This window comes from Momordica charantia (genome assembly GCF_013281855.1).
Source record: "Momordica charantia cultivar OHB3-1 chromosome 5 unlocalized genomic scaffold, Mcharantia_2.0 BLBB01000005.1, whole genome shotgun sequence".
Lineage (NCBI taxonomy): Eukaryota > Viridiplantae > Streptophyta > Magnoliopsida > Cucurbitales > Cucurbitaceae > Momordica > Momordica charantia.
The window spans coordinates 307,785-331,839 of NW_028275163.1; the positions used below are offsets into that span (position 1 = coordinate 307,785).

Consider the following 24,055-nt stretch of genomic DNA (forward strand, 5'->3'; position numbering starts at 1 on the left):
TTTTTTTTGCCGAGACAATGTTTGAAGTTCTTAACCATGAAACAAAATGTTAATCGTTAAATATATATAAAAAAGAAGGTGAGGGGCATAATTACTATAAATTTGAAAGCAACACAAATTATTTAAAGTATTGATAAAATATAAGAGAATACTGAAGAAAACTTCCGATTCGTGATTTGCAGTTGCAGATAGAATTTCCACTTTCCCGAAGTGCCCCCATATCTTTCAAAGAATTTCGACGCCATCGAAATTTTGGCACTGCCAAAGCAGTAGACCCACACGAGTCGGCATTTCCCCCTCCTGAGAACGAACGCACAGAACATAGTGGGAGCGAGGGCGCATCAAAATCAGGTTATGCCCGAGGAATCCAGCGGTTCTTCGAGCTGAGGTTTTGAGAAATTCGTCCGCTTTAGAGGTTTTCGCCTTAATTAGGGTTTGAGGGGCTGAATCAATCATTATTATTATTTTTTTTTTGGGTTTAAGACGCCATACAAGCGGAGCTTTGGCTGCGAGGTCCTGTGTAAATACGTTTTTAGCTTTAGGATTTTCTGGAGGAATATACTGTCTTGGGGAGGGCTTTGGATTGGAGTAGTAGCAGTTAATAATGTTATAGAGGCCTGATCCTCTGAATTAGGGTTTCCGGCGCTTAATCAATCTCTGGAGAGGTGTTATGTGAGTGGACCTAGTGGCTGGCTGTTGTGGCCTGTAGAAGGGGAATGGGGAGCACAGTCGATTCAGATAGAAAGCGGCGTCACTTTAGCACCATATCCCCAACGGCTGCTACTGCCAAGAAGCAGCCCTTCTTGCCCATTTCAGAGGACAAAAAGGTAAGGTCATTCAGTTAATAAGTTTCCAACTGATTCGAACTTATTGTACTCCGATATTAGGTTTTGTAGGTCTATCCTCGCCAACGGTTTTCAGTTGAGATGAGGACGACTATTGAACAACTCTGCATGTTTAATCTTTTTGTTTTTATTTTTATTTTTATTTTTTTCCTCTCTCTTCCCTAAACTCATATTAACTAGAGATATTGAATTTACATTTTTTATTTGCTGCCATCTCTCTTTTACGAACCAGTGTCAGGACTTCATATCTCCCTAGTCTAACGTGAATGACATAAATTTTTGTCAGCTCTTGTTAGCGTTTGGAGGAAAATCTCTGAGAAGAAAAGATGATGCCATTGTGCTACTATGTAGGAAAATTTTTGATTCATGATGTATGATTTGTTCTTTTCTGTGGTGTGCGGAGAACAAGAAAATCCAGATGACTGTTGAATTTTTAACCTTCTCTCTGATATGGCTTGAGATTTTGGAAAAGAGACCTAGTAATAGCATTAGTATTGAATAATGAAATAATTCAAAATGTATTTTTTTTAACAAATTGAAACAATTGTTTCAAGGTATTAGATAAGAATGCTAATTATTTTTTTATTGACATAAATTAAAGATTAGCATTCTTTATTAATCTTTGTTATAAATCATTGCATTGTAGAAATATGTAATTTGCGTTGTCACTAAATTTGTCATGTTGATGTCTCTCCATAGTTTCAAAAAGTTCAGTAAATTTCATAAAACTGAATATTTAAAAGACTGTCAGTATGTTGCAATGTCCATACACACGCATGTAAAAATATGTCCATATTTCGATATGACCTTCGCATGCTTGTAAGATAAATTTGTTTGGACAATCACGTTTTAGCATGTTTCTATTCTATTGAGTGTCCATGTCGTGCAATTTGTTTTTTGATAAGAACCATGTTGTGCAATTTAGAATGCATCTTCAAATCGAGGAAGTAATTCGTTGGTTCTGCTTATTTATGGAATTTATTGATGTTTCATTCTTCAACTGATGCATTTAGGATTCTCAATTTTCCTTTAGTAGAGAAAAAATCCAGTAGCAAAAGACATGCTAATGATTTATGAATCAAGAAATGACCACAAATCAAGAAATGACCACTTTAACATAATGTCTGCATCCATGCCATCCAATGAGTGAATTAATAAAAATACCAAAGGATATGGTGGTTTCTTTCTGGTGCATGATCTGTGTGCGTGCTATTTATGTAATGGAGAAACTAGGTCCGAACATTTCCCCTCTTGCCATTGCAGCTTGATGTTGCTGTTCTACAATTCCAAAATCAGAAGCTCATACAGAAGTTAGAGGCTCAGAAGGTAGAGTACAAATCTCTACAGAATAAACATGTTCAGTTGAAGGAGAAACAAGAGCCATATGATATGACAGTGGCCGTGGTTAAAAACTGTTGGGAAGAGGTACTGTGTTATAACTGTCATTGGCCATTTTTTTGACATGCCCCATGGTATTTCGCACACTGATTGAAATGTAGTTTATCCGTTTTGCAACAGCTTGTTAGTGGATTGGAAACATCTTCTGTCCGCTTGAGGAGGTGGAGGAGCAAGCAGGATAGCGAACATACAATGGCTGCTGCAGGTGAGGGTTTCCCTATTATTATCGATTTATTTGGACTGATTATGTTCTCTCTTGTCTCTCTGGTTTGACAAGATGCGCCAATTTTTTGCATGGTTTTTATATTGAAGTTCTGAAACACAATGGCAACAACTGGAGCTTCAATATACAACTTGTTTTGGATATATTTTTCTTTTCTAATATCTTGTTTATTAATAGAGGCTTACAATGTTTCATTTTATTATTATTATTTCATGGGCTAATGGTTCTGGAACTTGAAATCAACAATTTTTATAGATCATTGTTTTAATTAATACCATTGCAACTTAATATTGAAACTTTAGGTTTGAGAATGCATATTGTAATTTGAGGATAAAATTAGTTTGGTTGTCATGAGATCATGTATGTCCTGATTAAGGTTGTCTAGACTCTTGACAAAATGAATGTAGAGGTTCCCAAGAGAAACTAGTGAACTGACCAACGTTTACTAGAAAGAAAAGAGAAAATGATTGGTTTACCGTTTATTAAAGCAAGGAAATCAAGAAACACTTGGAGCCTATGGTTGAATATCAGCCATCTTAAGAGCCCCTCCGAGAATTTCACTACAATTGAAGTGGATAGGGTGGAGGGATGTCCTTTTGGAATCATATTCGGGTGGGTGATTAGCCCGTTCACCAAAGATCGCCAAGGTTTTTAAAAGGTCTCACAGGAAAATGAACGTGCAAGATATTTTGGAGACTTTGTTATCCCCATTCAAACCTCTTTTCCCGCAGTCCTGCGAATCAAACTCATTGAGGATTTTGATTGGAGACGTAGGATGCAGAGTTGGAATAGCTCTTGGAACATATTCACTTAGCAGGCACGGTATGGTTGTCAACAAGAAGAAGGCAAGACAAGAATTTGAAGATTTAATAGTTCAATGAAGGACAAAATTGGAATACAATGGCGAGACCTTTTTAGAAAGGTGATAAAAGGTGATTTGGGTATGGGATTTATCTTAATAACTTAGCCTTTCTTTTTTAAGTGGTTGTGGTAGTTCCCTCTATAACCAGAAGCTTTGTGACATTAGGTAGTTGTGAGTATGGGACTCATCCCATGGCTAGGATTTTGGTTTAGTTTCCATAGCCCCTCTAGAAGTCCTTGGAGGGCGATCTCCCATTCTATCCTTTTTTTTTGGATAAGAAACATATATATTCAGAGAACCTAAAAGTGAAAGACAACCTGAGGGTGATCTCCCATTCTATCCTTAGTTACCTCTCCTTGATATTCTTTATCGTTTGAATCTTTGATGGCAGTACAATTTGAGTTTTGGGGGACTCTTGTTTAAGATGCCCATTACCCCGTTCATCTTCGATGCAAGAGCGCTCAATAAGTGAGCTATTACACATTTACACTCTATTTCATGGAGACCTCTCAATATCATTTGTTATTTACTTGGGGGTGCAGCTACTTCCATTCTCTTCTGGTTTTGTAGAACCCTCCTGATATGGGATCAAGAGATCATGGAGTCGGCCCCCTCTTGACCTGCTTCAGTCGGTCTCCCTTCTCTAGGTTGAAGATACCAACAGTTATGATCTACTGAGTTGTTTTGGATTTTCTTTTCAAGTCATTCTATCTTCAGTTGATTTTACCTCCCATCTCCTCCCTGCACCACCCTTTTTCCTTCTCTTTGTTGAAGCTCAAAATCCCGAAGAAGGTTCATTTCTTTGCTTGTCTATGGCCTTGGGAAGGATGGACACTATTGATCTTTTTTCTTTATTTTCTTTTTTTGGGGGGGAGCTTCCTTCTCTAGAATTCTAGGTCTAACTTGTGTGTTTGTGTAGGAACCTGACGAATGATTTGGATCTTGTTTTGTGATCGTGGCTAGTGCTCTTCCTCTCGAAGAGTTTGGAGTCATTTGTGGTAGATTTTTTGGATTATTTATTATTTAGAGGCTTATCATTTGCGTGGGGATGAGGGAAGTTGTTCAAGATCCTTCTTTTCTTGGGAAAGGTTGTGTTCTTTTGTAGGCTTTCATCTTCATCGTTTTGTACTTTATTTGGCTTGAAAGGAATGGACAAGCACTTAAGTGATTAAATAGATCATGGGATGATATTTGGGATTGGGTGCATTTTAATGCTTCTCTTTAGGCTCTTATCTTAACTAAAATTTGTTTTGTAATTATCCCTTAATTTTGAACCATCATGGGTTGACTTAGTGGTCATAGGCAGAAAGAAGGTAAGGGACTAGAGAGAATGAGTTCGAACCATAGTGGTTGCCTACTTTGGATTTAGTATCCTACTAGTCTTTTTGGTAACCAAATGAGACGGTTGTCTCGTGAGATTAGTTGAGGTATGTTAGCTACCTTGTAAATTATAATTCACGTAAAACATCACTTTTGATTACCAAAAGTTGTGGTATTTGCTTTAAGTTCTTTTTACTTCCCAAATCCCAATTTTGGTTCTCTCTTTCTTGTGGTCTTTTTGTATTCTTCCATTATTCTAAATGAATGTTGTTCGTCCAATTGATTGCTTCACCTCCATTGTTTAACAAGGAGCTAGTGACTTCTATGTGTAAGATAAGGAGTTCTAAGAGTGTTCAGTTTTTCTGTCTGAAATATTTGCTAAAGGGGAGCGTATACAAAATACAGATTACAGTTTATATTCCCAAACTAAGCATTAAAGCCCAGCTGTTGTATGCTTTGTTTTTGTTCTTCCGTTGTTCCTATGCTCGCTGACTTTACCAATGGACCCAAGAAGCCTCCTTACCACTATGCTCGCTGGACACTCTTTTAGAAAGGCAAAGAAACTTCTTTGAAGGTGCATCATTCAAGCCTTTCTTGGACTACTTGGATTGAAAGGAATTAAAGAAATTTCAATGAGAAGGAATTCACTTATGATAGTTTTTTTTGGAACTAGTTGTCACCTCTCTTTCATTCTTTTAGTTATGTCACACTTTTATCCGATTGGAGAAGTTTCTTGTAACTCCTTTGGATTAGGTTTTCTACCCTCTTTTGTAATTTCATACATCAATGAAATTGTTTCTTATAAAAAAAAACTTTCATCATTCCTTTAGCATTGATTTGTGGTTCTTTATTTACTTGACATTCCAGGTCTCTTGGGTGTTTGATGGCTCGATTGAAGTAAAATTTTAAATGGTTTTGTGTTTTTTTTTGGGATAGAAAGAAACATGAAACAAGAGTCTCTACTTAAGGTTAATTGGAAAGTTTTTTTGTAACTATTTTTTATAGGTCCTCTTGGATATCCCAATATTTTATACCATCCATGAAATATTTGTTCCCTCTATAAAAAGAAGGAAGCAAGAGGCTCTTCAAAGGGAAGTGCACAAGCTGGGGGAGGTTCTAAATTTATACAAGTTTCATGTCTCTTTTTGGTGTATGCTTTTCAATTCGTCTTCTTATTACAATCCCGTTGTAATTCTACTTTCATTGTAATTAACTTATATTGGAGTTCTTAAACTTATGTAGATTGACTTTGGATGTAAGGGGTTTATTTTTGTTTAATTTTCTTATTCCATTTTAATTGAAAGTGTTTCTTGTAAAAAGAGGATAAAGGAAAAGAAAAGTTTTTTGTTGTGTGAGGTTATGTTTTTGTTCAGTTTTTTGCACAAAGTATTTGACGATATATTCCAGTGTTTGTCTTTTAAAGATGGTCTGCATGTTCTTTTGGTTTCATGTCTCTTTTAACTGAAAGAATCTGCTCATTTTATCCTACATTGGTTCAATTGCTATGCTAGTTATGAACATTGAATATCTCATTATTGCTTTGTAGATGGATCTTCGTCTAGCTTTGAAGATGCTGTCCTCAGTCGGCTTGCAGAAACAGGTGCTACTCAAAGTTCCTCAACATATGGTTCCTCTAAGCAAATGGAAGAAGAAACAGAATCACCATGTGAGAAGACCAAAACCATTGAGCGAAATATAGAAACTTCAATTGAAAATCTCTGGTATCTGAAGGATGGTTTACATGCTGCATTGTTGAATGAGCTCCCAGAAGATGGTACGAATAAAAAGACCCTGTGGGCTGTGGATGGTTATGTGATTATCTGTATCTATTGTCATTCTTTGTCCCATTTGGTTTCTTGCTTAGTTTTCTATACATATTGGTTGTTTTCTTAGATTCATTCAGGAATAGGACATCTGGTGACTTGGTTAAAGAAGTAAGGAATATGAGGTTGAGAGTAAAGGATTTTTTGTTAAAGCAAAAGATGTTGGCTAAAGAACTGCAGAATCATCGGGACTTGGATGCAAAGACTAAAGCTCAGCTAAAAGTTTTAAAAGGTAACTTTTATTATAAAAAAATATTACTCTCTCTCTCTCTCTCTCTCTCTCTCTCTCTCTCTTTTTTTTTTTTTTGGTGCCTTGGTGCCCCTAGCATTTTAAGCCATTTGGCAGGATCACTTTTGGTGCTTATGCATCATCATAACTATTTGAGGAATTGAAGCTCTGCTTATCGTCAGTTGTGGCCTGTGGGAAAGTTGAAGTTTAATGATATAGCGGGGGCTTAATTCTGCGTGGCTATATTGTGGGAAGTTCGACAGGAGTAGGATAATTTTATGAAAGGAAAGGGAGTTGGAAGTCCTATTGAAGTTTACTATGTTATAGCATCCTCTTGGAGTTCTTTGTTTGATTATTTTTGTAACCATCCCTTATTTCCAATTACTGTCAATTTCGGGTCTCTTTTAAAAACTTATGATTTTGTTAGGGGTTTTTTTCTTTCTTGTACTTTCATTTAGTGAATGAAATTCTTTGTTTCCTATCATAAAAAGGAAGAAAAAAGGGATTGTCATGCATATTATCCAGGGATTGGGATCCAAAGAAGGAGATATATTTACACACACACATTATTTGCTGGCCATTCTGTGCGTTCTAATTTTATTCGTTGTTTGTTGTTATGAAGTGGAATTGGAGAGTGCAATGGCTGAACTGGAAGAGAGCAATTCGAAGGTAACGAAGCTTAGAGCTGAACATGATGCGGCAAAAAGGGCTGGATTTCCTGTTTTGAATCTAGGAGGTAAACAATCTGGCAGTGGTAAGGTAAGAGATAAACAAAAAGATCTGCGAGATATGGAGTCTTCTCTCAAAGATTTGAAGGTACTTGTCTATCCTCCCCCCAACCCCCACACACACATTTGATTTCATAGTGAGACTTTAGGTTTCTCCCTCCTTTTCTTTGTTTGAGATACAGCAAGACATTATTAATAATGTGATTTAATTCTGTACAGGACCAAGCAGCTGGTCGACTGGCAGAATTAAACAGTCTACATGAAGGACGGATAAAAATGCTGCAACAATTATCTGATATCCGGGTTGGAACTTATTTAAATGTGATCTGTTTTAGTCACCTGTTTCCTACTTATAGTTATTTATATTGACATAGCCTGAAATTATTATGTAGAGTCCTCAATTAAGGGTATGCCATATATGATTCGATTTACAATTTTATTATCTTATTGACAGAATACAATGAAGAGTGTGAAGTCCATTCCATCTTCACAATCATATCTTTTGTTGAGAGATCGAATTGAGAAATTAAAATCGGACGTTTATGAGCAGCAGGCTTTATTTGAGAAACTACAGGTTGTAAACTGGTCGGTAGTTGCATTAATGCCTGAATCTGTTATTTGCCATGTGGGTTTGCTTTTTGATGCTAACACATTTTCTTGCCAACTTCAGGTTGAGAAGGATAATGTTATATGGAGGGAGAAGGAATTGAATATTAAAAACAACATACTGGATATCTTGAGAAGATCATCTACTGTCTCTGATACTAGGATTAATGATCTGGGAATGCTGATTCAGAAACATAAGGATGAAAAGAAGTCTATTGAGAACAAGCTGGCTGAAGTATTGAAAGAACCAGGTTGGATGGTGTTTAATGCTTTTCTTGGATCATAGAATGGATGTTGCCGGCCTGCATATTGTTAGTGGTTTTTGCCATTATGATGGATTTCTTTTTCTTCAGGAAGGAAAAAAATTGTCTCGGAATTTAGAGCACTGGTTTCTTCATTTCCGGAAGCAATGGGCTCTATGCAAAGTCAGTTACATAAATACAAAGAAGCTGCTTCAGATGTTCATTCTGTGCAGGCTGACGTGCAATCCCTTTCTAGTGTTATTGATAGAATGGTAGGTAGAGTTTGATTCTGTTACACTTGAAAAGGGTTGAACGCTTACATCATTTCCTTTGCCTGATAGGAGAAAGAGTGTGAAATCTTATCATCTAGATCCAAGGATCAAATTGCAGAGATACAGAAGTTGCAAGATACGGTATAATAAGCTTTTCTGATGTGATTTTTCTTCTCCTTTCTTTGCTCTTGAAAAGATAGACATTTTATTAAAAAAAGGCACGAGGATTTTTGTTTAGTTCGCTTGAGAGGGTTTATATGGTACCGTTTGGATTTATATTGTGGGTTATATGTGTCTTGCTTGGATTTAAAATACCCATATGTGTCTTGTTTGCCATTTGAGCTATATGCTTTTCTTTTTGTTAGGGAAGGTAACTCTGTATCTAGTTCTGCAATGAGGTGCTGACTTTGAAGCGTCATGGTTACAGTATATTTTGTTGATTTGGTTCCATAAAACGTGTATTTTAAAAGAAGTGGAATAGTCATCAGCTACATGATTTGGATCAAGTAATTAGTGACTTTTAGGTTTCCAGTTATCCTTGGACCATCTTTTTCTTGGTGAACTAAGTTTGTTTGTTATCACATAATATGCATGCGGTATATTTGTATTCAATGGAATGCGGCTCTTTGTGCTAGATAAAGTCATTATATGTGCGACAGTTAGTGTAAGTTTTTTTTTGAACAAGATACGAACTTCTCATTGAAATAATGAAAAGGAACAAAAATTGTTCAAAGATACAAACTCTCGAGAGTGAGAAGCAAATAAAATAAAATTACAACTGAAAACTAAAAACTCATAAAACTCATAAAACTTAACACATGAATTTGAAATAAAAGCACCCCAATTTAAATTAATCAAGCTAGGGCAGTAAGCATTAAATAAAGAAGATAAAAAACTCCAGTGGGAAGCCTTGAACTTAGCAAGATCGAAGTGAGCCAACGGAGACTGCTTCTTTTCTTCAAAAATCCTTAGGTTTCTTTCATACCACAGATCATATACTAAAGCCTTGACAGTTAGTATAAGTTGAAGGGCTGTTTTAGAGCTATTAACTAAAATTTAGTTAAAAAAGCATGTTTGTGTTTTTTATCCTCCTTTTCTTTAATAAAATGAATGGAAGTAAAATAGAAAGGCTACCGAAATGGGGACGACGAAAAAGAAAAAAAATTACAAAGTGAGCCCCAGTTATTGGTAATTGAAAAAAATAGGGAAATAACAAAAAAGGTTTTGTTGAGTGAAACCCAAATAGAGGTATTAAAATGTGCTAGCTTCAAACCTCGTCGAACTATCAACACCTAGAGGGATTTTCTGTTTTTTTTTTCTCCCAACCAAATATTCTACAGAATAGCAAAAAAGTTCTTTGTTGCGGGTGTCCCGAAATAACTTATTGCCAGTTGTTAATGTGTTTGATAAGTATCTTCAATGATCGTCCACGCTGCTTGTAATTTACGTAGGTTTGGTATTTTAAATTGTAACATTTTTTTCTTTTTCTGTTTATAAATGTTAATGCAGGCTCGAGATTTAACAGATGTTAATCGAGAGTTGAAACTCATAATTGAGATGTATAGGCGTGAATCAACTGAATCAAGGTAGGGTGGTCTACATTTACTCCATTTGGTTTATGAAAGTAATTGTTATGAAATGACTTGTTAGTTGTTTAAAATTGCTTCTCAATCGATATTCTATATTGTAGTCTAGAGTGAAGAATTACTACCAAAACCAGTCATTGTTTCGGTGGTAAATTAAACTGATGAAAAATCTTTTAATAGAAAGGACTAGAATCTTACTAAGTTGATTATCACAATTAACATAGTTGCACATTACAACTAGAAATATAATCTCACGAAAGTCAAAACTAGTGATGTAGGAATATTAAAGCCCGGAGAGAGAAGTAAAAAATACTGATAAATTCAGTTTTTTATCCTCTAGGTCTTATTATTTTGAATTGAAGTTACTTTTTGTATAGTTAGCTCTGGAGCTCCTTCTGTGGGCTGTCTTTTTATATGCCCCTTTGGTGCTTGTTATTTTTCATCGAGAATGATTTCTTATTTAAAAAATCAGCCTCATATAGGCAAAACGTTATCAAATTCCAATTTAATTTTTATTTCAATGTGAGATAGAGCTCGAAAGAATTCATGTGTTGTGATACCAATCAATCAATCTAAAAAATTAGAAGCAACTTGCTCCATAAAAGAAACCAGGGATTGATTTATATTTGACAAGAAAAGATCTGAGCATTTCCTGAGGCCAGGATTGAGATATTAAAAAAAAGGGAAATGAAGAAGTTTTTCCTTCTAAAATAGCAAACGAGTAACTTACTTTGTATTAGTGAAGGTACAAAAAGGACGGGAAGACAAGATGGAGCTATTTTTGAAAAATAGTTTTATACTCAGTTATTCACTAACGATTTCTAAATGTAGTGTTTTCTTTTAGTTTATTTTCACAGATGACTTTTTTCAGATACTATAGAAGTTTTATTCCTTTAAAATTTTGTACTTATTAGTGATTTCAAATCCACAATAAATTTAATCTTCGTAAGCTTTTCGATTATAGCTCATTTGAAGTATTTTATAAGCATAGGTTGCAGAAGAAATCTATCTTCCAAAACAGCTGTCGTACAGGCCCTAGAAGATCACAAGAATTAAGCTTCCCCTCCCCCTCTTTCGTTTGTGTATAAAAATAGTTGTAAAAGGCTAATATAACTATTTGATAAGTGGAGTGTTTGGTGTACATTAGACACGGACACACCATCTAAGAACAACCTAAAACCATTGGAGGAATGTGGCTGCTGATATCTTGTGCACATGGAAAATTTGGAAGGAGCACTCAATGCTAAAAGCTATTATTATTAATTATTCTAGCTAGATCTCCTTTGAGCTGAGTCAACCTTGTGGATTCCATGCATTAATTAATTTCTTTTATGAAGTGTCTTGACTTGTACCAATATTAGTTGCGTGCTTAGAAATTTACATCTGCAGGGAAGTCTTGGAAGCTAGGGATTTGGAATACAAGGCGTGGGCTCATGTTCAATCTTTAAAGGCCTCTCTTGATGAACGCAACCTGGAATCACGTGTTAAGACTGCAAATGAAGCTGAGGCTATATCTCAACAAAGGTTAGCTGCTGCAGAAGCTGAGATTGCACGGCTAAGACAGAAGTTGGAAGTTTCTAAAAGGTTGGATTTTTATCTGACTGCTTTATTTCCTCAAAAAGCACATGCTAATTTCAAATTTATATGTATGAACTATATAGTTCCGCTTTTGCCGTCTGAAACCATATTTTTAGGTCCACTTTGTCTTCCTGAGTTGTGCGCACATTTATGTTCTATGATGATTCTGTGGATCTTGCTATTTGGTCAATATCATTCCAGGAAACTTCATAGCTTTGAAGTTATTTTTTCTTCAAGTATTATAACCATATGGGGTTCAAACCATGCGTTCTTCTTTTTTTCTTTTCAGGGATTTATCTAGATTATCAGATGAATTAAAATCTAAAGGCGACGAAAATGTGGCCTACTTGTCTGAAATTGAGGTGACTTTCCGTATTCTGAACTATGACTATTTTGTCTTCTGAACTTTTTGAGGTAGTCTAATTGTTAGTCTTTGACAGACAATTGGGCAGGCATATGACGATATGCAAACTCAAAATCAGCATCTGTTACAGCAAATAACTGAGAGAGATGACTACAACATTAAGGTGATTACTTCTTTTAAAGATAGAAGATTGATTAAGATAAATTTTATTTGCTTTCTGCATATTAAAGTGAGTGGGGGTAATCTTCACTTCCATTTCATTCTTTTTCCTCACGTCATCTTCAAAATTAAACAGTTTAGACTGAATTCAGAAAAGGAGTTCAAACTTTTGACCTAATCTCGGTGGGTGGGCTGTGTGAGAATTGAAGTGTAGGCAGCTATCATCTTCTGAATTCTGGACCATTTATTATAATACATTTAGAAAAACCATCATAGCCATCATGAGTGACTCATTGTTCCAAAGGGACTAGGATTAATTAAGAGGGAATGAGTTCAAATCCCATGATAGCCACCTATCTTAGGAATTAGTAATTCCTATGTGTTTCCCGACACCAAATGTGGTAGGACCAGGCGGTTGTCTCGTGAGATCAGTCGAGGTGCACGTAAGCTGGCCCAAACACTCACGGATATAAAAAAAAACCCATCATGATATGGCCTAGTGGTCAATAATGACCCATGTAAATAGCAAAGGACTTAGAGGGAATGAGTTCGAACCATGGTGGCTACCTACCTAGGATTTAATATCCTACGAGTTATCTTGTCAATCAAATGTAGTAGGGTTAGGCAGCTGGCTTTTGATTAGTCGAGGTGCGCACAAGCTGGCCCGGACACACTGGATATCAAAAGCAAAAAAAAACATTTAGAAATATAGTTGGAGTATTTAATGATAAAGTAATAGAAAAAAGTGAGAATAAAGAGTATGCTGGAAATATTTGATTTGACGTTTATATGCTTTCCATATCAATGTTTTTGCAGCTTGTTTTAGAAGGTGTGAGAGCAAGGCAGTTGCAGGAGATTATGCTCATTGAGAAGCAGACCTTGGAGAAGGAGATTCAGCATGCCAATGCATCTCTTGTACTTTACGAGATGAAAGCTGCTAGAATTGAAGACCAGGTAATATGAGCATCATGTTGAAACATAAACTGTGGGGATGGAGAGTTGAAATTTACTTTCTGAATGATTATGTTATATTTGCTTATTTATCACTATGATTATTATTACAGTTGAGAGGTTGCTCGGATCATAATCAGAAAATTGAAGACGACAAGTTACAAGAGACAGTTGCTCTGGAAAGCACTCAAAAAAGATTACTGGATATTAGAATAGCATCTCAGCAAACAAGTGAGTTACTTGATGAAGTGCAATCTAAGGTTGAGAAAAGTCGAACAGCTCAAGCAGAGCTGCAGATAGAACTCGAAAAAGAAAGGTGTGGATGCTTTCTGTTTCTTTTCTTTTATTTATTTATTTTTTTTTTTTTTTTGCAGAATGTGTAATTGATTGTTAGTGCTTTATTAGGTTTGAGAAGAAAAGAATTGAAGAGGAACTAGAAGTTGTTGGCAGAAAGGTTTCTAGGCTTGAAGCACAGATGGAAAGCTCATCAGTAGTTGAAAAACTTCATGAGGAACTTAGGGAATATGAAAAGATAGTGAATTGCAAAATTTGTGACAACAGTAGAAAGCAGGTAAGCTTTTATTTTTTTTCTTAGCATATATAGATTATTATGGATATTCAGCTTAGAAATGAAAAAAGTTATATTCATTTAGAAATAGGTATAGATGAAACCTTCACACTAAAAAAGTTGAAGTCTGAAAGTTAATTGAACTACTATGGGAGGTTAGAGCGCATCTCAACTTTTTTTCCCTTCCCTGGGATTCCGAATACAAAGAAACTGGAATTTCATTGATAATTGAAATTACAAAAGGGGGAAGTAAAAGGAACTCCCAACCAACAAGCATTACACAACCACCTGCTAACTATTACAAAGAGCGGAGAGAGAATAATTACAAAATAAAGGGTGCGCGTCCTCCCTCTCTTTTGTTATTTTCATATGAAATTTTGGGTTCGGTAGTTGAGACAACAAAGTTTTTGGTTAGAAAAATTTACTGATTTTTTTCCTTCCTCCATCCTATGTAATATAGTAGCAGCAGAGGAGTTAAATCATTAAAATATAATTTATGAAGTATAATTTTGGTTTGCACGTCTGTGGTTACTGACACTTCGACACTTTTTGGAGCACTCAAATTAAAACGTTTAGCTTTTCTTATTTTTTAAGTTTTTTCACTATGATGTGTTCTGGTTATGTTATGTGCACACTCAAATAAAAATGTTTAATCGTTTTTTTTTTTAAGTTTTGGTTTATATGATGTGTTCACGTTATGTTATCGGAACATTTTCATAGTTATTTAAGGTGCAAGATAAAAATGCTTCTTGGAGCCTAGTCTCAACTCAAGGTACAAGGTTTCTCAAGGGAGACTCATTTGATTTAAAAAAAAACATTTAATATATAACTAGGAAATACATTAAAAGCCAAAATTTTAATTAGCCTTTAAATAAGTGACTTCATTCAGGGTCGTTCTTGAATTTTAATTAGCCTCTTGGGGGTTTTCTTTAACACCATTGGAATGCTGTACCATGTTTTATTTAGATATTTGGTTGTACTCATTTGAAAACGGTAGAAATCAGGAAATGTTCATAATATATCTATAGCAGCATATATTGGTGGCTGGAAAACTTTCTGAAAACGATGTTCTTTGATCAGTAGCTTGTTTTTGGGATGTTTAAGATGGAATGGAAATTTTGGTAACATCCTTGTATTCTATGTGCTTGCTTCCTTGGATATATTAAGAACTGGGAAATATTAGTTAGCGAGTGACTGAGAGATGAATGTTCTGTAAATGGTAGATGATAAAATCACTTATTTCAGGGACCAAAGTTGCTGTGTTTGATTCAACAAGTATGTTGTATCAGGTGTCGAGGCCTCAACTTTGAGTCTTGTACTTTCATGTTTTTCAAGATATCTGTTTCAGTCTGTATCATGTAACTTCACTTTCATTTGTGGCTTTATTTCATGTTAAAAATTATTTTGTTCCGGCTCTTCAGGTTGTCATTACGAAGTGCTTCCACTTGTTCTGTAATTCCTGTGTACAAGATATCTTGAAGAGTCAGCAACGCAAATGCCCAAGATGTAGTGCAAGTTTCGGGCCCAATGATGTCAAACAAGTTTTCTTTTGACTTTAATCTGGGCATACGTACTTCTTGATAAGACTCAACTCAGCCGCCTTTGGTGCACATTTCAAGTCCATTTGGTTGATGCAAGAGTTGACATGGGGATACAAACAGGTTTACGTGTATGACTATGTTAGAATGTAGAGGAAACTGTGCGTGAGACGAGAACAAGGAATATGGAATTCCTGCTGCATAGAAATTTAAGCAAATCATTAGCTTGTTGGCTTGGTTCTAGTTTGTGATTTAATTGAAAGTTCATTAGCGATGCATATTTATTTTACCTTATCTTATGATGTGCTTGGAGCAACTGGAAGCTTTCAATTCATTATTTGCAGATTTATCAGAAGTTTCAGAACTGCTTCGCTGCTATACTGGCATGGATGGACAGACGTTGAAGCAAGAGTTGAGGGTCGCCCGCTTAATCAGAAGTTTCAGAACTGCCCGCTCAAAACAACTTGTGGATCGTCATCACTCCTGCCATCAGAAATTTTTGTACTCGACTTGGTTAGGTCCTAGAAGCTGATATTTCTATTTGATTTATCTTATACATTTATTCCTCTCGCCTCTCCCTTCTGATGTACTTGAGTGTACTTGAGGGTCCATGCTTCGATGTTTAGTGAATCTATCAACGCACATAAGGTGCAGAAATTGTTTGAAGATGCTCTGTTAGTATAAGATTTGTTTGTTTATTTGGTCTTACTTTTACTTTCTCTTTTATAATTTTTTTATTATTTTTATTTTGGTCCTTGGTCCAGTAGCGGTTGGTTGCTCCACTGGCAAGAAATGAAGACGGAGCTTACCGTGTTTTCCATCTTTACGGGCCAAGGATGAGCATTATTACCAAAGCAGTTTTCGACATTGAAAAATAGAGCTTTCTTCATTGGCATTTCAACCAATCTGCAAATTCCAGTTGTCCAGGATATTAGTGATTTACTGATGTGAGAGTTTTTACATTTTCTTTGTTCAAACGATTGACAACTGCTGCTTAGTCATAAAAGTATAAATTTTAAGATTTTTGATGCACATGATGGATAAAGCTTTTCAATATTTTGGGTAGGCCATTTGTTTTAGGTTAGCACGAGGAACCGCCCAGTAACATACTCCTTGTACAATGTACATGAACTTTGTACATTTGCTGTTTTTTTCTTATCCTCTAAAATCTATCACAGGTTTTGTTGTATGATTCGTTTCTACTTTGTTAATCAATGTTTGGTAACATAATTGTTGAAGCTTAATATATGGATAACTCAGTAGGCATGTACGAGCAAGATATTTTAATCTTATTGATGTGGAATCTTTTGGCTGCAATGCAATGATTAGAGATGGTCTAGGAGAAATGTCCTATTGTACGGAGGTTGAAATATGGTCACATTCAGGAGGCACTATGTTGTCTCGTTCTAGACGTGTGGGTTATAGGGCTCGAGAGCTCAACCCAGTGAGAATTTCTTCATTGTGAGACTTTTGTGTGAGGTTCCTATGATTAATAAGCTTGATAAGCAGGTACAGAAAGATTCTCATTTTTATAAGTATTGCTGTAATTCAACTTACAAAAAAGCTTGTCCCTTCAAGGACAGACCCATACAAGAGGGGAAAGAGAAGGAACAAAATGGAGACAGCACACATCAAAAGCATACAAGCGCCACATGATTTCTCCTAAAGCAGTTTTGCACCTCTGTTGGATCCATAAAGCAACAAATTTGGAGGAAACTTACTGCAAGGGGTATGATTTCTTTACTTTCCTTTCCATGCAACTGAATAGTCTTCCTTCCCATTTTTTATGTTTTTCTTTTTCTCTCCAACTTTTTACTTTCCTTTATTCATTTCCCTTCTTTGAAAAAATGATTCCAAGGTTGCATTTGTGTCAATCTGATGCAGACCAAACATAGGGCCAATTGTGTGATAAATGGTAACCATGGTTTTTGGTTGTGGAGCAGATTTCAATAAAAAGACAATATTGATGTCAACAAGCTCTTGAAGTAGCTCCATTTGCAAGGTCTTCAATAATTGTACAACTCCAAATCTACTTTTCTTCTTGTCGTTACTTTTGTCATATTCTAATTCTTATTAGATCAGAAAATGATGGCAGATTGGAATATTTTAAAGAAGAGATAATGATGGTGAGACGAGATGAATGAGATCACTTACCACTAAACCTTGTGATTGAAACAAGTCCCATATATGAACAGGAGAAGTTGATCTCGTTTAAAAAATGACGTTTCCCTCTGTTTGCTAGTTGTTGGAAAATGTTAATCCAACTACTCTCTCTCTCTCGGTTTTATATCTGCCAGCTACCAAGACGTCATCAACTTATGCTATCCTCTTAAGAAACTGCAAGGGGAATGAGTTGTTTGTCTGGGCATTCAAAAAAAAGAAAAAAGAATGAATTGCTTTGAACTTCTCTCTATTAACAGTTGGAAAACGTTTCAATGCAACTCCGAGAAACTGGACCATTGTTCCATGTTAAAAGGCCATGACAATACTTTAATCCAACCTACTCGAAGGAGAACAAGGCCAAGATGACCTCTCAAGTAAGGAGATTTCATTGAACACATAAACACTTTTAAATTCACGAGAATCAAGTCAACTCATACAAAACCAATGAACATCAAGAAAATGCGAGTCACCATATTCAGTCCACTCCAATCCATCATGAAAATGTGTGAATATTAGTCCATAATTCTATGTCTGAGAGTTTCCTTTCTTCAAGCTAAAGGTTCTAACACTACTCTCATATTTGTTGTACTAAAAATACTATACATTTATAATATTTGATTCATGAATGAGATTTGTGATTTGAAATTATAAACTCAACTTACATTGAGTTTGTCTAGATTGATGAATTCTCCATATAGTATAAATCTAGACTTAAAAGAAAGCATTTCTCGTCCTAAATTTATAGGAATGGAAGTTTCTATAATTGATCCTTTTGGATACTCCAAATATAAATTATATAATTCATGTCCCAAACTTCCACACTCATGAATCCAAGCCTATATTAAAACTACGATAAAAAAAAAAAGTACTCGTTTTATAATTTTGAAGGAAAAAACAGTGTCGATTTGCACTACTTTAGATCTGTTATTTTATAACAATACAAATCATTGAAATTACGATTATTTTGAGATTCAATGCAATAGTTGGTGAATTTTTTTCTAATATGTAGAACATTTCTTTATTAGAACAAAAATCACCACCTTTGGAAACATAATTTTGATGGAGGACTGGAAAGAAGGAAAAAGAGAATGAAGTTAAATAGTTTAAAATTAAATTCGTTCCCAGAATGAAAGCTCCTCGAGCCGATAACCAGTGTGATCGGCCGCCCCACAGAACTGCCATAACGAAGAATGATAAAGAAACCCATCTTTCAAATACGAACTTCCGACGAAGAGATCCGGCAGATCGAAAAATGCGTCATCAACGGCGGCGGTCGAGGGGGAGTCCGTGGAGTCCTCTGTTCTGTCTCCGCCGGGGCTACCGGAAAACAGGGGTTGGCTGCGCTCCGCCGCTCCGCCTCCGTCGGCTTCACGGTCGTTTCCGGCTGAAAATGTGGCGGCCGCCGCCTCGGCCGCGGCGGCCTGAATGTCCTTGTGGGACTTGGAGAGCGGGCGAGGAAGGAATTGGGCAAGTTCAGGGAAATTGAGAAATGCAGAGCGACCCTTAACGGCGAGCGCCGCGGCGTCGTGAGCCCGCGCTGCCATTTCCGCCGTTGGGTAAGTTCCAAGCCAAATTCTCGTCTTCTTCCTCGGCTCCCGTATCTCAGAGACCCATTTTCCCCAATTTCTCTTCCTCACTCCTCTGAACATTTGGTGGGCGCTGTCCTGTTCAGCAGTCCTCTGTTTTTTCTTCTGCGAAACTTGGTCGCCATGGCTAGGGATAGAGGAAGACTTTGAAAAGCTGCTTGCTTTAGAATCAGATGCTTCTATGTAATTGAAATATGCTTCCATTTTGATGATGGTGGGAGAGGCAAAGCAAGTAATTTGACACAGCAATGGTGAGGCTTTGAATTTATTTAAGGCATTTTGATGTTTAATTTCACACAGCACACTTGTGATTTTAAATTTTAATCTTTTTTTTTTGCTTGGTTTGGTGGTGTGAAGGAAAAGAGAGAATAATAAGAGAACAAAAGAAGGGATGGGGTCCGATCCGAATGTGTTTTTTGGGAGAAAAGGGAGAAAATACAGCTCAATTCCAAACTTGAGTTTCATGTGGGTGTTTGCAAATGCATGTTCTCTTGGCCTTGAAAAGAAAAATATAGGATTTATGCTACTTTTACATTGATTCTGTTTTCTTCTTTATCTCTTCAAATATAGTGTTTTGTCTTTACACTTCCATAAATTCTCGTTGGGACCTCATTCTGTCAAATTTTATACGACATGGAGACTAGTTGTTGGTGCAAAAAAGAGTAGGGACAAAGATGTAGTTCTTACCGTAGAGACATGTTTAACCTGAAATTTGGCAGATGATCGGAGGGGTTTTAAATACTATTTTGATTGTCAAACTGAGCATAGCTCAGCCGTAATTGACATATATCTCCAACCAAGAGGTTGCAAGTTCAGTTTCAAATAGGTCGGATTTAGAAGGATTTGAAATTAAAACGTAAGAAGTTCCAAATTTACCCTCTTTTTAGATGGATTTGCAAGGAGAGTTTGATAAAAATTTCTCTTTTATTTTTTTAAACTATCTTCATATATATAGTAGATGTATTGTTTTGCAATTCTTTGCATACGTTATTGTGTTTTAATATGACATTTGTTATGTTTTTTTTTTAAATAAGGAAGTATGAGCACGAGGGTCAAAAGAAAATAAATGAAAAATATAAGGGAAAGTGGGTTAATGGTTTAAATTTTTTTAGTTATAAATATATTGATTATTTTCGTTTAGATTTAAAAATATATATTTCAATAAAAATATTTACAAATATTTTTTGATTTTTCTGAAAATTTAATTGAAAGTTTTAATTTATTAAGTTGATTTGATTAAATTATTATATTTCATATGAAAATATTATTATTATTAATATAATATTATAAAATTATTTACTTTGCACATATATCTAACTTTACTGTACAAGTTCTAATTCATATATAGATTGGATTAGATTATAAGTTTGTTTAAGTTAGATTTTGGTTCAAATAAATTAAATTCATGAGTTGATTTTTTATTATAAATTTGCCAAGTTTAGTTTGAAACTTATACCAAACCAATCCTAATTTGTAGATCTAGAAAATCTTTTCTCTACTGCAATAATTATTCAACTACTTGGTGTATTTAAAACCAGAGGAATTGACTGAATTTTAAGTACCAAAGTAAATAAATTAATAGACAGGTTTACTTTGGAAACTACATGGAAAGAACATCTCAAGGAGGAGAAAATATTAAATCGTCACTAAATTCTAAATTGATTTAAGCGTATATAGTTCAACTAGGTAAGGTATCTATCTTCCACTAAAATATCATAAATTCGAATTCCTATTTCATATATTGTATTAAAAATAATTCTATACTAAAAAAAACATAATAATAACTTAAACCACGTATAATAATGGAGGATGGTACTACTAAATTTATTGCATAAAATTAATATGGGTCTATCAATAAGAAAAATAATTTATAAAGAATAAAGGAAGTATGATATTTTCGTAGTATTTAGAATTTTTTTCTTGGCCTTAGATGTTAAGTCAATCTGTCTCCAAATGCAATTGTAAATGCATATTGAATCAGTATATTTTCTTCAAGGAAAAAGAAATCCTTGACAAATTCAATGTCACTGAAAAGTATTATTGAACCCATTTGGAAATTAATTGATTAAAAGCATATTCTAGATTTTTGGTTGTTCTGGAAATTTTAATTTTCATTATTATTTCTAGCATGACATTGTAGACCGTGCTAGATTTTCTGGACGTTCTATAAATATTTCAATTTCTTCAATTAGGACTGCACCCTACATTTGAATATAATATTAATTTGAAAAAAAAATGTATAAATATTGGAATTATAAATTCATACGCATGTCACATGCATGCGTATGTATGTACACTTATATATGGTAGGTTAATTATTTTCTATATATATTTTGGAAAATGAATAAAATTTTCTTTCTATGACAATAACAACTCTCGTATTGTATCCTTATTTTTTTGCTTGAATTATTATAATATATTTACATGTACGTATGTAAATCATATCAATATAATTCTTTTGCAACTTCGTATTATGTTATATATTTTCACGATATGCCTAGCGCTGGTGCAGATATTTAATTTAATCTCTAAAATAAATTCTAAAATACTAATGTATTTACAACTTTCCCTTTGGTTAATTTCAATACACACATGAACAACATGAACATACCAAGCCCATATATTCTAACAAAAATATTTTGGATCCGAAATCTTACCTCCACATATTATTGTATAAAAAAAATAAATACACACATGGAATAACCTCCAAACTTCCAATCTCAGGGTAAATAGTAAGACGTCTTAACTGCTGAACTATATGTTCGTGTTGGCATGGTTAACCATAAATAATTATACTTATATGTGATTTTTAAATATATTTTATAAATAATAACTATATATTTTAAAGGTAATTTCAAATATCCTTGGCAGCTAACTTTAACTGAATTGGTACACATCGATGACTTTTGAAAATTTTCAAATAAAAGGAGATTTAAAACCCTTTTTAAAATACAAGATACAATTGGAGAAGATAAATAAGCTACGAAGGTTATGGTTTGTAATTATCCCGAGACAATTTGTATATGCACCTTATAACATACATCAATAAAGTGGTATCTTATCTAAAAATAAATAAATAAATAAAATCTCTGACAATCCGACATATTATTATTGACCATTAATACAAGTTTACCAAACAAACCAATACGATCGAGTTATTTATGACGATGCGACACGCATGTCAATTACCCGTCATGTGCTATCATCGATTTTGTTGCCATTTGGAGCTTAGTCCATTTTTTAGCGTTAAAACACCTATCTCTAGTTAAAAAAAATAATGAGCTTGAATCTCAATCTCGCATATTAATTGTATTAAAAATAAAACGTTGATTTCGTTATGAATAATAAATTTTTATTGTGTATATAGATGATATGGTGTTTTTGAATCAGTCTCCATGTCAGAAAAAAAAAAAGTATGGAGTAGGAGTAAATATTAAAGCGTAAAAGGAAAAAGTAGAAAAGAAATTAAGGTGTGATTGCAGAAGGAAAGAAAAGGAAATGAATTAATGAGGCAATGCATGAAGGAGCATAGAATGGGAATGGAGGAGGACAATGCATACTTAAGACAGGAATTTAACTTTATTACAAACGAAACCTTAAACTGCTAATTCATGTGTCTTGTCTGTGTCATGTCATCAAAACTGTTACATTGGTGACTGTTTGTTCTTTCCATTTTAGCACCTCCAACATTTCTCCCAACAGTCGTAATCTTTCATTCTAATTCTCCCTCTCTTTAAATTCTCTTCTTCAAAATCTCAAAAAAAAAAAAAAAAAAAAAAAAAGAAGGATCGATAGTACACAGTTTAATTTTTTGTGTCTTTCTCCACCCACAGTCCCTCTCCCTCCTCTCTCCACGGCCACAGATTTGCATCACACACAGGAGATTCTGATATGGACACAGTTGAGATTGAGGGCTTTAATGCTGCCGATGATCACTACTTAAACCCTAATGCAAAAGAGTGGAACCCAGTTTATGATTCCGCCCCCGAGGAAGATCGATGCCTCTTTCTCACTTTCTCGAATGGCTACCCGCTTTCTGAGCACCAAATCGTCAACTTTTTCACCCGGTATGCCATTCCCTCGCTCTCACCCTCGTATATCTATTTGTACCATATGGGTAGGGTCCGAAATTTTCATAATCTTTCGTTTGAGACGAAGGAAAGTAGTAGAAATGATTTTAAATCCTGTAATTATTTGAAATCTAAGAGATGATTTTGAAATTGTTCATCTTGATCTTGTTTGGAGTGAAAATTATCTGTTTGGATGTTCACTGAAATGGAAAAGAAAGTAAGAAATTTACGAATAGAATCTTTTAATCATGAGTTATCAATGGAAAATTAAAATATGGCTACTAAATTACTTTAGAATCGTATGAAATCCTGTAAACTTAAATTGTTTTAGTTTGTACGTTTTTTTATGTACAAAAAATATTTGTATTAAAAAAGTACAAAAAAATATTTCAAATCAAATAGGACTTCAAATCATTCTAATTTAAAATTATAACAAGACAACAAATTCATTTGAAATTCCTTCCATTCCCGGAAGAAATAAACAAACTACTGGAGGTGAGAGAGAGAAATTTTAATCTTAACTTTGTTATATATATGTCAATATTTGAAATTACTCAAAATCCTAAAGAAAAAATAAACAAAACCATCAAAGGTAACAAATTAGAGAAAATAATTTAAAATCTTAACCTTTTGTAGAATAATTTGTTTAGGGAGGCAATTGCCCCTCCTTCCTTCTTGGTTCTAACTTCAAACCCATTTTTTTAACAACCAAACCCTTTTGTTGGTGTCAAAATCTGGACCTTTAATTTTTGTAATTATGACGCTTTAAATTGGAGTAGTGCTTTTATTTAGCCTCTTTATGTTATTATGCTTCTCACGTTGTCGTTGTAGGAGATACGGGCCGTGCATCGAGAGGGTGTACGTGCATTATCCAGAGGGAAGGAATCAGGCGCCATTGTTTGGGAAGGTGGTGTTCGTTGCATCTTCAATAGCAGCCATCATTT

The 24,055-nt window shown here is 34.8% G+C and overlaps 2 protein-coding genes across 4 annotated transcripts; one reads left to right on the forward strand and one right to left on the reverse strand.

Moving 5' to 3' along the window:
* The first annotated feature begins 169 nt into the window (after positions 1–169).
* Positions 170–15,581, forward strand: HUB1 (histone mono-ubiquitination 1). Of its 3 annotated transcripts, XM_088123855.1 has the most exons (20): positions 170–827; positions 1,132–1,192; positions 2,109–2,270; positions 2,364–2,448; positions 6,195–6,422; positions 6,542–6,703; positions 7,323–7,516; positions 7,648–7,731; positions 7,883–8,002; positions 8,099–8,285; positions 8,388–8,548; positions 8,618–8,689; positions 10,058–10,134; positions 11,524–11,718; positions 12,002–12,074; positions 12,153–12,239; positions 13,052–13,189; positions 13,300–13,502; positions 13,592–13,757; positions 15,176–15,581. In XM_088123855.1, exons 2-20 carry the CDS (start codon positions 1,172–1,174, stop codon positions 15,305–15,307), a joined length of 2,547 nt encoding a protein of 848 aa, XP_087979981.1. In that variant the 5' UTR covers positions 170–827; positions 1,132–1,171; the 3' UTR covers positions 15,308–15,581. The 3 variants fall into 3 exon arrangements, with proteins under 3 accessions (XP_087979981.1, XP_022145595.1, XP_087979982.1); XM_022289903.2 differs by lacking the exon at positions 1,132–1,192; XM_088123856.1 differs by lacking the exons at positions 170–827; positions 1,132–1,192 and having other exon boundaries at positions 2,128–2,270; positions 2,345–2,448.
* A 2,632-nt stretch (positions 15,582–18,213) lies between these two features.
* On the reverse strand, positions 18,214–19,561 carry LOC111019390 (ethylene-responsive transcription factor ERF035-like). Its single transcript, XM_022295772.2, has one exon. It carries the CDS (start codon positions 19,504–19,506, stop codon positions 18,565–18,567), a length of 942 nt encoding a protein of 313 aa, XP_022151464.2. The 5' UTR covers positions 19,507–19,561; the 3' UTR covers positions 18,214–18,564.
* Positions 19,562–24,055: the final 4,494 nt, after the last annotated feature.

What these genes read in the sequence shown, in the direction of transcription:
- HUB1 (XM_022289903.2), top strand. Translation starts at nt 717, where the DNA reads ATGGGGAGCACAGTCGATTCAGATAGAAAGCGGCGTCACTTTAGCACC. An exon ending in CTAGTGTTATTGATAGAATG is followed by an intron (nt 8,549 to 8,617) that starts GTAGGTAGAGTT and finishes TTTGCCTGATAG; the next exon opens with GAGAAAGAGTGTGAAATCTT. An exon ending in AAGTTGGAAGTTTCTAAAAG is followed by an intron (nt 11,719 to 12,001) that starts GTTGGATTTTTA and finishes TTTTCTTTTCAG; the next exon opens with GGATTTATCTAGATTATCAG.
- LOC111019390 (XM_022295772.2), bottom strand. Translation starts at nt 19,506, where the DNA reads ATGAAACTCAAGTTTGGAATTGAGCTGTATTTTCTCCCTTTTCTCCCA.